Consider the following 13,181-nt stretch of genomic DNA (forward strand, 5'->3'; position numbering starts at 1 on the left):
GATCTCAGGGTCTTGCTTGGAGTTTGACGGTGACCTCATTAATGTGGGTCTAGAATGTATGTACTCACTTTTTAGATCGATTGGCAAATCATAAGATACCTTCTCTGATGTTTCTTCTTTCCAGTGTCGAGTATACTACTTACTGTGGGCTTCTACTCTACCACATCCTAAACTGAGAGCATTAAGAAAGTACCTGCTCTATCTCTGCCCTTTCCCTTTCTATGGATCTGGGGGGAAAACAAAAAACCCAGGGGAGCTCATGGTGACCAGCCTCATTCTGCACCGTGAAGGTCAATGGCAGCACTGGGGTGGGAGATTTTAATACTCAAAGCCAGGCTGTTCTAAGAAATCAAAAACGCTGTTTCAGACCCCTGAGAACAACCAGATTTTAGATGCATTGAGTGATTGGTTAGCGGATGGTGCTTTACACAAGCACAGAGCTTGATTTTCACTTTTTCTTATTGTTTGTGTTTCTATTCTAGATTTTAAAATTAATGTAGATGTCCTAGCACCTCGTACATCTTTTGGGACTGATGTACAATTTTAGTCTTTTTAATGACTTTTATAAGCAATGGGGCCTGTGGCAATTCAAGTTGACTGGAATGAATTTATCATTTATTATCCTTGCACATGGGATGGGCACTCTCCTACGCTGCTGGTGGAAATGGAAATTGGCACAGCTCTTCTAGCTAATAGTAAGAATCAAATACTTTAACATGTTTTGTATCTGTCAGCCTAGGAATTTCAATGCTAAGAATTTATCCTAAGGAAGTCATTGCACAAGTATACAAATATTTCTCTTTAAGGATATTTGTCACAGCTTTACTGTAATAGTATCCCTATTCAACAAAAAAGGAAACAACTCATATAAGGATCTAGTTGTGTAAATTATGTAATGCCCCCATAATGGAACACTGTCACCATTAAAATTATGTCCTGGAAGACTATTCAAAACCATGGGAAGAAGATTGAGATAGCCAAGTGGAAAAAGTAGGTTATAACAGCATATATAGTGTGATCCTTTTTGTTTGTTTTTTGTAAATCAAAAAATATGTCTGTGTAAAAACAAAGGACTGAAGAAAAAAATGAATACCAAAAAAATGGTGATTATCTTTGAGTGAAGGTGGTTTATCTCAAAGAGATGGGATAGTTTTAATTTAATTTAAAGCTGTGTGCTTTCCAAGTGTTCTACAATATCTGTGTATTATTTTGGCAATGGAACACTTCTCACTTCTTGAAATGTTACTAGCAGAGTAGTTCATCACAGTATTCTTTGTCTTTACTAGCAGACTTTCATTAATTGCTTAAGTGGGTTCTTCTAACTCTGCAAGATATTCCTGGCATGTTCAGTAGTTAACATCACAAGCCTAACAATATTAACATTTGACCTATATGGAACGGTGCTGATAGGCAAATTAGCATTTGTGATGTTCATTTTTCATGCCAACTTTCATTTACAAAGTAAGGGTTGAAACCAGAGGAGGATTGTTCCAGTAGGGGTTAGAAGTGGTGGCAAATTGTAGAAATGCAACAGTAAAGGCAACGGACAGCAAGCAAGACCGCAGATGGCAGAAAGAAGCAGAATGATACAAACATGGAAGTGGTCAGTAAATCAACATTTGTGCCCAAAGAAGCAACATTTGTATTCCTGAGGATCTTTTCTCAGCTCCCAAATAAGAGTGCAATGTGCTAATAGCAAGGCAGAGACCATTAGGATGCTTGCCAAAGGCCCAGATCTGGTGGTCCTACTACCAGTGCTGCTAGGGAAGGCTCATGTCCAGGAGGGCGTGGATTTGGCTCAGTGGGGGAGACCAACTCACACTTGGCTCACAGGAGGAGGAGACTTCATTAGTACACATTGTGCCTCTGCCAGCTGAGGAGCGAAAGAGATGTGTGGTGGTCATAGTTTGGAGGGTATAAGATTAGAACAAATCCTAAAGCCTCTAGAAGCCATTATACAACTTTGTGGGAAGAGGTGGGCTGGGGTGGGGAGAAGAAGCTCAATTAGTTGAAGTGGAAAATCCCTAAAAAGAAGTCCTTATATCACTGAATCACTGATCAGTACCTATTCTTCTTTCTTTCATTGGCCTGGCTTAAAAAAAAAAGTCCTGTTGTTCTTATAAGAAAAGGAGTGCTCCTAATCCCTCCCATAAGCTCCACCAACCTTTCCTGGCTTCCCTAGACACCCTACATAAACTCAGTCTAAATAAAAACAGTATGCCTGTCACACTCACACAAGTTAAAACAGGCCCCCCAGCTTTCCCTATCCAATCAGGTGGCAGCTCCCAAGCCCCGTCCACAGAGCAGTCCTGGAGCCACTGTTGTTGTGGGTGAGTGGGGTGAGTATGCGGAGAGACAAGTTGCTGATTGGGGTGGGAGTGCAGAGGTGGAAATTGGTAGAAGACGCATTGCTCCCATCATTACCACCACCACCTACCCACTCCCCAACATGCCTGGAAATTCATATATAATCAGAAAGTCTGTAAGGCTACAGAAAGTGGGTTCAGGCCCCAATTTTGGCACACACCCCACCCCACTGCCCAATAGTGTGGGTGGACCAGCTAAAAAGTTTTTCATGAGATTTCCCCTGAATCTCCTTCCAGACTGATACCAGGCTCTAGTGATTTGTACTAACTTCCCCCCTCCAAACTCCAATTTCATGTGCCCTAAAAACCTGTGTCTGAACAGGGCACCCATCCAGGTGCCCCACCAGTCCTTCCTCAGACCACAGCTAACGAGCAGACCTCCACCCCAGGTCCCTTTCTCTCCTAACTGGCCTGGAAAGTTGCAAGGACTAGGCATTTGCAAGTTTCTTCTCTATCTTATCATGAAGCAATTATTCCTGAGTTTGAGGATAGGTGTTTGTTTACAGAAACAGTTTCATGTTATGGGAATCAGATACCTGAAAGTTTTTTATGCAAATCTTATGCAAAAATTAGGCAAATTACAACTCTGAACCAGGACTTCCAGCCTCCCTGCATCATGGCACCTGGAAAGGAAAGAGCATCTGCTCTTTTTTGTTTTAATTTGGTATGAGTATTTGACATTAAGTAACACCATCTACTTTTGCTTAATAATGGATTTGCTAAGGTGTTTCATGGCCATGCAACTTAATTCTAAATGTCAGACGTCAGTCTTATGGTTAATTGCCTTCTGGGATCTGTACAGTTTTCCCTCTTGTGACCTTCTACTTGTAAACCTGTCTGTGGGTTGTACACATGAGTGTACTGCAAGGATTGGCACTAGATTAGCAAAGACTTTCAAATATTGTAAGTAAAGAGGCAACATGAAGACCCGGAAGACTTGCAGGATCGGCCCCTGTCACCCTCCCCAGCTTCATATCAGGCCCTTCCTCTCTTTGTCCCAGGCCAGTCGACTAACCTGAACTCCCTTCTTTGAACGCACTCTTCTCCCTTCCACCTTTGGGTCTGTACGAGCACCACAGATCTCTACCAGCAGTGCCTGCCCCTTGCCTGCCCCCAGTTCTTCTACTCTCAGCTCAAATGCCACTTCCTTAAGAAAGCCTTCCTTGACTACCTCCTCCCATCCTCGGTCAGGGATTGGTGCTGTCTTGGTTAGATACCTTAGAATGGGTAATTTATAATCAACAGAAATTTATTTCTCACAGTTCTGGAATCTGGGAAGTCCAAGATCAAGGATCCAAGATCAAGCAGATATGGTGTCTGGTGAGGGCTCTCTGCTTCATAGTTGGCACCTTTTTGCAGTGTCCTCAGGTAGCTGAAGGGGCAAATGGGCTCTGTCAAGCCTCTTTTATAATGGCAGTGATCCCATTCATGACGTCTCCACCCTCATGATCTAACTAACTCCTAAAGGCCCCACCTTCTAATCCCATCACCTTGGTGATTAGGTTTCAACATATGAATTTTGGAGGGACACGAACATTCAGATCATAGCTGTCACCTTTTCTTCACAGTTGTACTTATACATTTGTGTAATTTGGTGAGTGTCAGACTCCTCCATTAGACTAAGCTACCAGAAGGCAGAGTCTTGCCCTGTAACTCCCAGAGCCAACCATCTACTGTCACATAGTGGTGGCTCAATAAATGGATTTGCTCATCTCTAAGCACGTAATTCGAACTTGTCCTTACTGTGATTTGGGTACTTAATTATCTCTTTTCCTCTGCTCCATCTCAGGGAGAATCAAGAGAGCTTCTTAGCTAATAACCCTGGGGGCTGTGCTTCAGAAACACTGTAAATAAGGGTATTTTCCACCCAAGCTTCACCCTCCAGATTCGCCTCTCTCTGTGCTTTTAGCCTTTGGAGTCCAGAGTCTGAAACATATTTTCAGTCAGGTTTTTCTGCTTGGTTTGGGCTGCTGTGTCCCTCCAAGAGGAATCCTTAATTGCATATTTCTGCTTCTATACTTATAATTCTGTGTCCTTTATGTGTACCTGGTGCCCAGAGAAACAGTGGAGGGCAGGGGAGCTGAATGATACAATACTGAGGTTTTCCCTTCATCTTAGTAGCAGGACAGGTAAGAGTTTCAGTATAGGGGTGATTTTTCCACTTGCCATCAACTTCAGTAATCCCAGAAAAATTCTACTTGAACCATTCTTCTAAGTCTAGCCATCTCCTTTTCTTTACTTTTTGTTTTTCCACCTTTATTTTTCAGAAAGGAGGCCTCTGGAGAAACTTTTTTTCTCTCCCACTTTTCCAGGTTGGGCGGGGTTCCTGAAGCCAAAGACCTGGCCTCCCAAATGCTGAAGGGCTTTCCTAGAGACCGAGTCTCTGCACAGCAAGCACTTGTTCATGATTATTTCAGTGCCCTACCATCTCAGCTGCACCAGCTTCCCGATGGTGAGTGTGTGAATGTGTGTGTGTGTGTGTGTGTGTGTACGCGTGTGTACATGTGCATACGTGCTAAGTCTCAGTGTCTTAAGTATTCACTCTTAACAGTAGGGAAATCATAAAATTTGCACCCAGAAGTGAAGTAAGAGATCAATTTGCCTGGGAGAAGCAAGATGGGCCCCAATCTTGTCTGAGTTTTGCATGAGATTCTCTAAAACTCTAAAGCACTGGTGAGGAGAGGTGACAAGCACCTCCTTGTAATGATCCAAACATTTCACATATACACACTTACACACAGAAATTGGATGAGATGAAAGTTGCCTCTGAGTTGTTTGCTTTAGCTAACATCTGCCAGGGGAAGCAAAACCAAAGTTTCTAACAAGCCCCTTCTCTCCTTGCATAGAAAGTAAGATGATAGGTGACATGGATATGTCAGGAGAGGAGAACTGGGCCTTTCTTGACTGGTAACACGATGCTGCAGAAGGAAGGTCTGAGGTGGGGTGCTTGGGGAAGGGAAGCGTCTCCCAGGCTGGCCGCCCACTGGAAACACAAGTTACTCTGAAATCAGCCTCTGCTGCCTGGGCCTGAAGTCATCCTCCAAATCTGAAATCTGCTGAGGGATCATGTGCTTGGAGCAATCCTCGTGTTTCTCAGAATGTGGTCAGGAAGAGCTACAGGAGGATGTGGGCAGTGTGGTCATGGGGGGAGGGCTATCCTTAGGTGGGGTTTCTTTGAAAACTTCCACCATTCAACTGAAAACAGTTTTTAGAAGTCCTAAGCCAGAGAAAAGAAAGCTGAGAAGGAGGACCTAGGAGCTCAGACTGGAAAGAGGGTACTGGGACGGGAGTGAGGATGGGCCGCCATGGGGAGAGGACAGGGACAGGGCGAAAGGTGTAGACAGTGTGGCCCATGTTGTCAGGGTTTGCAAACGCAGCTCCACTGGATCTAGGACATTGTCCCGCAGCAGTCCAAAGCTCTTAGTTAGGGACTTGTTGAGGTATTTTACTATTAAAGTGAGTCATTTAAGATCTCCAAAAATAACCATAATCATGCAACTGGGGTTAATATCTTACTTAACCCTGTAGGAAGAGTCAGTCATTAGTATTTATTAACTTGCCATTAAGTATCAAGAACATGTTAAGTGTTATAAAAAGTTGAGGAAAACAAGAGACTTGTCCTTGGCCTCAAGGATCTTAAGGAGTGGGAGGAAAAGAGGGTGAGGAAGAGGAAACAGGGCACCCTCATAACATATTAGCACAAATCATATCCAAACAGCTAAAATCTGCACGTAACCAACTGCAGATGTTCAGAGACTGTGTGTGCGTTAAAGGCAATTCTTCGGAGGAAATAGAATAACTCAAGTAAGATGGATTAGACTGGAGGTGAATCTGAAGTGGAATTTGGAAGGAGAGGCAGGCCAGCCTCCAGCATATGGGTGGAGTGAAGACATCGCGGGCAGACTTACAATTCTCACTCCCTTCCTGTCACCCCCACCCCCACCCCGCCATTCCAACCTCCTCTTCCAGACTGAGCTCCTAGATCATCCTTCTTAGCTTTCTTTTCTCAGGCTTGGAACTTCTAACTCTCCCACTTCATGCAAGTGTGTATGCTTGGGTGTACACATACACACACGAACACATACACTCCCTTCTCTCCGCTTAAGGAAACTTCTCCCATCGGCTCTCCTCTGGGGTCTATTATTCTGCACACACAGTGAGAACCGCCGGGGATCTTCAAAGTTTTCTAGGCACCAGCTTTTGCCTGACGAAGGATAATTAGGAAGAAATAATCCCTGTCCAAACTGATGTGCTGTTAGAAACTTAGATTTTGAGTTTTCCTGGCTGATCCAAAGCAAAGGCACCAACAGAGGGGCTCTGGTGCACGTATGTCTCTCGGTGGTGTGTGTGTGTGTGTGTCCATGCGCAAGTGTGTGTGAGAGAATGATCTGTATTCCTTCTCTGTTCACCCAGTCACAGAGCCCAAATCTACTTTGACACTTTTAGAAAAATGAAAAGATGGAATCTTGCAGGAGCCTGCCTGCACCGGGGGGAGACTAGGAGTGCTCACAGCAGGAGGGAAGTTGACTTTTCTTTATACATATAGGGGTTTTCCATGCAGAGTTTAAATTATGCCTGATAAAAGGAGTTTCGTGGATGTTTCAGTTCTTTCAAATTCTCCTGGCTTCCTCCCAATTAAATGAGGTTTGTCAAAGCCACAGGGCTCTGCTGCTGCTGCCTCGGCGGACAAGCACTTCCTGCAGCGACATCTCGAATCCCCGAGGGAGAAGATGAAAGGGCTGGTGCCAAGAGACAGGGGAAGGGGGGGCAGGAGTGTGTGTGTGTGTGTGTGTGTGTGTGTGTGCATGTGCACACGCATGTGCGTGTGCTCGTGCATATGTGTGGTGAGGGGCGAGGTGTGGAAATACATATAGAGACAGACCAACAGCTAAGACATGAGACACGCACACAGGAAAAGCAAAGCTACCAGGAATATTGGAGAGAAGATTAGAGGAAGAGAAGACGCTGGGGCCGGTTTGTGCTCATTCACATGGTGGCCCTTACCAAGGGCACATTTTCTACTAAGGTATGTGTTCCCTAGGCCTGGCAGTGCCAGCCTGCTGTTTCATTGCCCCTGGCAAAGAGCCTTTATTAAGAGCCTCCTTTGCAGACAGAGAGCACCAGTGAGCAATCACAGTTCCCAACCTGCAGGGACATAGAATCTCCGTCCTAGTGGAGGGCTGCCCCAGGCATGAGAATTGTGCAAAAATAAGGCATGCTCTTGTGAATGATTTGTAAGGAGAGTTTTCCTTCCCTAATTATGCATGAAATTTTGCTCTCTGATGGCATTTCAGTATGGAATCATTTAAGGGCTTATATTTATATCATTTTATTATTCTGGTTTTATTCTGGCTGTAGGATAACAGAGTTGTCACTTTAAAATATATTCTGTTTCCCCTTTGATCTGGAAGATGCCAGCTCTTATTGTCTGCCCTCTGAAGATGACAAGTAAAGCATGAAACCTGTGACTGGGAGATGTGTGGAGAGTGGAAGGACAGCCTAAATCCCAGTGGTAGAATGGTAGAGAAATTTCCCCCCAAAATGAAAGAATTGCTCCCATCCATCCATGTCTATTTTTATAAAGCTGAGAAGTCCTAAACAACACTTTCTCGAGGTTGTGGCAGTAAGCTTACAGCCAGAGGAAATTTATCAGGGAGTTATTGCCATGAAAAATCAGGAATTCCAGAATTAGTTCCCTTTTGGAGGGCCCTCTTAGGTGGAAAAGCATGAATATTAGAATGGCAAGCATGTGGGAACTTCTGCCAAGTTCTGACATTTTCCCTTACTGACTCATGAACACCTGAAGAAACATTTGGCGAAGGAGAAATTATTGGTAGTCCCTTTCAAAACACACCCAACAGCAAGCAAGCTAATTGCTTTTGCAGATGGCCAGGGAGCCGCTCTTCCCGCTTATATACCGGCTTACGGCCACACTTGTGGTCCTCATGGCTGAGCCAGCAGTGCAGGACGTCAGCTGGGGCAGCTAGGACCTAAAATTAGGCCCTTGGCAACTCTCTAATCTTAGCTGCAGGTTCAGCTTCTTCATTTAATTCCCTTTGCCCTCAGCATGAACTTGGGCTCTGGGAAAGGAACACTGTTTAATGATTTGGGGGTGGAGGGAGTAAAAAATCATTAAGCTGCCCCTTCTAGAAACTGGCTCCACTCCATTCTTGCAGGAAGCCTTCCAAATGTTACCCTTGGAAAGTTAAGACTGATTTTGGAACTTAGCCATTTTGAACTACAGACACTGATCCAGAAAAGTATTTTTTATCTGGGCAGTAAATGCCACATGATTTAAGAGTCTGGTCCTTAAGCCACCGTCCTTGATCGCCAGGACATCAAAGGCTCGTGTTTCTCTCTCTCTCTCTCTCTCTCTCTCTCTCTCTCTCAATTGGTCCCATCTTGCTAGCCAAATCCCATGCTTGAGTCTCCCATTCCTTCCTGGACTAAATCCCCCCTCTCCTTTAAAACAGGTTTTAGCATGTTAGAAAAACAATCTTGAAACTTAAAAGCTTGCAATTGTTTCACAAGTAATTTCGCAAGAACAATATACCATAGGCTGCACTGTCATCATATATACGCACAGTGATGAACACAGGTGGCATTTCAGAACCACCCCAATATCTTTACTCCAAGAGTTCTTCAGCAGGCCTCACTCATATTGCCCCGTTAAAATCTGAGTAATATTTTGTTTTGCTCTAATAAAAGAACTTCGGGCCTTCTTTTAATATTATCTCATTCATATATTTGAAGATCTCTATGCTATCACTTCCCAAAGGTTATTTCTCTAGGCCAAATTTCTTTAACCTTTTTTTGTTTCCAAATATAGATTCGGTGTCTCCCACTTTTTAATTATTTTGTTTCATTGCTCTATTCTGAATCTGTTCCCATAATTTTATATATCTCTGACACCGTGGGCCCAGCATAGATTCAGGTTTCTAACATAGTGGGAGAATTATGTTCCAGTTCACTCATTGAAGATTTACTGAGTCTATTAGGTGTGATATTGAAGGACACAAAAGTGAATTAGCCATGGACACTGTCCTCAAAGAGCTTACAATACTTAAGGAAATGAGACAAGTTTATAAACAGCTGCAGATCAAGTAAACACATGTATGCTATGATGTTCAGAGGAGGTGAGATTAACTCCAGCTGTGGGGATCCAGGATGATTCTATGAGTGGGTCTTGAAAGATGATGAATGTGCATGGTTGGGGAGGAAGGAATGTTGTGTTCCCCTTAATACCATCTAGCATTTTTCTGAAGTTGTCTTCTTTTTAATAATAGTGGCATAATATTAACTCACTCCTTAGGACTGCATGCTTTCTTGCAGCAACTTAAACATTCTTTTACATGTACTAATGAAGCTTAGTTTAGCTCTTTGTATGCTTCCACATGATTTCAAACCTATTTTGTGTATTGCTTTTATTGTCTAGTCTACTCAAAGTTAAGTCAGAATATTTTGTTATTCCACAAGGCTAGATTTCAAGGGTTTGGGGTGGTGGGGAAGAAGGAAAGATTCTCAGCCAGGTCTCTTGACTCTATGCTGCTTCTAGGAGTTTGTAACATAGCTCAGACCACTCTCTCCACCTTTTAAATTCTCTGTTAATTAGTACTTACGAAATAGTACATTAAGAAGCAAATTAGGAACTGTTCTCTATAACACACATCTTCGTCATTTATATTCAGAGTTGTCCTCAACCCATTCTAGTACATTCAGGGAGATGTTGGGTTGAGACATGGTTTATGGTGTTGTGTAGAGTTGTGTTGCTAGGAGAAGCCTGGGTAAACCAAGTCCCAAAGTTCTACCAAGCCCTTAAATAGGTTAAATTTGTTAGCACCACTAGTTGAAAGCATCTCCACGTAAAGATAAACCAGTCAGGAAAGAATTAGAAACCCTTAGAGTGGGAAAGGATCTTAGAGACTACTTACATCCATACCCTCATTGTATAGGTGAGTCACTGACACCCAGGGAAGGATAATAATAGCTGCCTTTTATTGGGCATCTATGTGCTTCATGTGAACTCTCATTCAATCTATATACTAATTGGTGAGGTTGGAATTAATTTCCTCATGTTACAGGTTAAAAAGTTGGAACTGAGATAGACTAATAAAGCTACACAGCTAGTAACTGGTGGGGCCAAGATTTTACTTCAAATCAGACTCTGAAGCCACTCTTTTCTTATTCATCGCTCTTATCAAAGGTCACATAGGAACTTAGTAGCAAAACCAGGATTAGAAGCAAGATCTTAATTCGCAGTTCTGTGCTCTTCCCACTGTCTCACGCACTATTTTTGTTTTAAAGTCTTCCTGAAAAAGATTTCACACATCCCCAGGTAACATGTTCCGTATGTCCAACGAAGAGGGCTCAATTTTATGTTAAATAGAGACTCACACCCTGGTACCACTGACCTCTTCCTCAATGCCAACTTATCTTGGTTTCTGCTCTTTTTATTTATTTATTTTTTGCAATAACATATACAATCACCCTTAGGTTTTTTAATCAATGGTTGTTATTGTTTTACTCTATAACTCATTCAGTTTTATAAGAACATCATAATTGAATGGAAAATTGGGCAAAGGCATAAAAAAGCACCTTGTGCAAGAAAAAACAAAAAGAGCATACCAACACATGGAATAAATAGCTTTATTAGGTATTAAATACAAATAACTGTCAAATTAGTTAATTTTTCTTTTAACCAGTGCTGTTGAGGTTGTGGTAAAATGCTTCTCTTCTGATGGTAGTGTAAATTGGGGCAACCTTTGCAAAGTATCATGGCATACATACCAGAAGTCAAAAAATGGTCATACCCTTCAACCCTGTAATTCAATTCCTGTCATTTCAATTCCTGGAAATTATCCAAAGAAACAGTTGAATAGAAAAAAAAAAAAAAAACACGAAAAACCTAGCTTAATGAAAATGTTCATTGCAGTGTTGTCTACAATGTTCAAAATGTCTACAAAAATTAAAAAATAAAAATAAAAGAAATGGTTTAAATATTCCAGGGAACCAGTTAGACAAGTGTTGGTATATTGACTCAGCATACATACTATTTAACCATGTAAAATGCTAATAGACAGGAATGTGTGGTATTATGTCATGTGGTATCATGACATGAGCTACAAGAAACTAGAATACAAAATTGCATATTATCATGTTCCTATGGAAATTATTATTCATATGAACAAAACTTGAAAGGTAGTATGCAAAAATAAAATAGCTCTTTTAGGGGGATTATAGGTAATTTTTTCCCCCTCATTCAAAGTTTTCTTTAATGTTGGTGTTATACTGTCTTTATTGTTTAAAGGATTGAGTTAAAACAAGATGGCACAGGAAGTCCAAGCTCTGGATTGAGAGATTAAGGACCTGCTTCTTCTTTTTTTCCCAGCATAATGTATGCTGTTAGGTTTTTTAAACCTTAATTTCTCCATCTGCACAATGGGTTAACACTAGTTTCCTTTACCCCAGGTTGAACAGAATGTTTATTTTATAAAGCTTTTAACTCACTGAATGCAAGGGTTCATATAAATGCTGTCCTAGGAGAATGAAGGGCGGGAGGGAGAAGAAAAGATAAATAGGCACTAATTAATTTTAAAAGGAAAGATCATCTGCTTTAATCGGAAATGCATATGTACTGTGCCCCTAGTCAGTTTTAAGTGCACTCTGTGTTAGTTAGCAACTTCAGTTTAAAGTACTGTGTGATCCTTTGGGCTTTGAAGATATGAAGCCTATATACATACACATGAGCTAAAATTACCACGTAATCATGAGGATATATGCACTCTGAATAATTAAATGCACTAAGCAACTCCAGCTGATGGATTGATGATGTGCAAGAGTAGCGCAAAAATCACGTGACAAGGGAGATTACAAGACATTATGAAATGACAGTTTAATTTTGAGGCTTTCTTTTTAACTTGTGCTTTCTCCTTTTAGCCATTACAGGCAAGTAAAAGAGATTTGATTATCTTGTTTCCTGTGAAAGGTTATTTAGCTCCCCAATCCCATTAAGTCACTTTCTGCACTCCAGTGCACCGAGCCTTCACCAGGTTATCAGCCCAGGAAGAGTAAACGGAGACACCAGGATCAAATTTCTAAAGGAAGGAAAGTTAAAGCAAAGTTTGAAAGGGGTGACAGCCAACAGCCATGAGCTTAGGAACTCAATTAGAGTGAAAGACAACTATCTCATTATCTCGTTCTGAAATGATCTAAATACATAAGAATCTAAAAGTTTTAAATAAACTTGTCCTACTGACTGTCTAGATGACTGAATATTCCTTCTCAAAAAATTTTTAAACACCCACTTTCGTATTTATTTATTCTAAGTGCAAAGCAGCTGCGATAATTATGCTGTCAGATTCAGTGAGCTAATGAGGAGTCACCAGAGTGGAAGGTTTGGTTTTGCATTTGTGAAATTGTTGAAGGAGAGCCGCTCTACAGCTTTTTACATTCTTTCTTTTTCTTTCTTTCCTGTCCCCCACCCCCCTTTTTCTTTTTCTATGAGTTGGGAAGGAGAGTCTGGCAGTCCAAGGCCAAATTGGAATCCTTTTGATTAACTGGTTGCCTTCCCAGAATCTTCTGCCAGATAATTCTCTCTTTCTCTCCCGTCCTCCCTCCCTCCCTCCCAGCTTTTGAGGAGCTGCTGCTTTTGAGGGCAAGGAAGCCTGAGGGGAATCCCAGCTTTTTATGCCACTGCTCCCCAGGGCAAGAGGATACTTCTCCCTGAGAGAAGTTCCCAAGATGGTTTGGATTTGAGTTGACTTGTGAGTAATCTGTAAAGTGTACACACTGTTTATTTTGGCTGTTTAACTGTCT

At 42.0% G+C, this 13,181-nt stretch overlaps 1 protein-coding gene across 1 annotated transcript in view; it reads left to right on the top strand.

Moving 5' to 3' along the window:
• The window catches only part of LOC103597617 (cyclin-dependent kinase 15-like), a 44,135-nt gene that overhangs the window by 26,700 nt on the left and 4,254 nt on the right, over positions 1-13,181 (top strand). Inside the window, exon 4 of the mRNA XM_008581482.1 lies at positions 4,679-4,818. Coding sequence (XP_008579704.1) covers positions 4,679-4,818 — 140 coding nt within the window. The remainder of the gene's footprint in view (positions 1-4,678; positions 4,819-13,181) is intronic.

Source organism: Galeopterus variegatus, unplaced genomic scaffold, assembly GCF_000696425.1.
Source record: "Galeopterus variegatus unplaced genomic scaffold, G_variegatus-3.0.2 Scaffold2363, whole genome shotgun sequence".
In the NCBI taxonomy this organism is placed as follows: domain Eukaryota; kingdom Metazoa; phylum Chordata; class Mammalia; order Dermoptera; family Cynocephalidae; genus Galeopterus; species Galeopterus variegatus.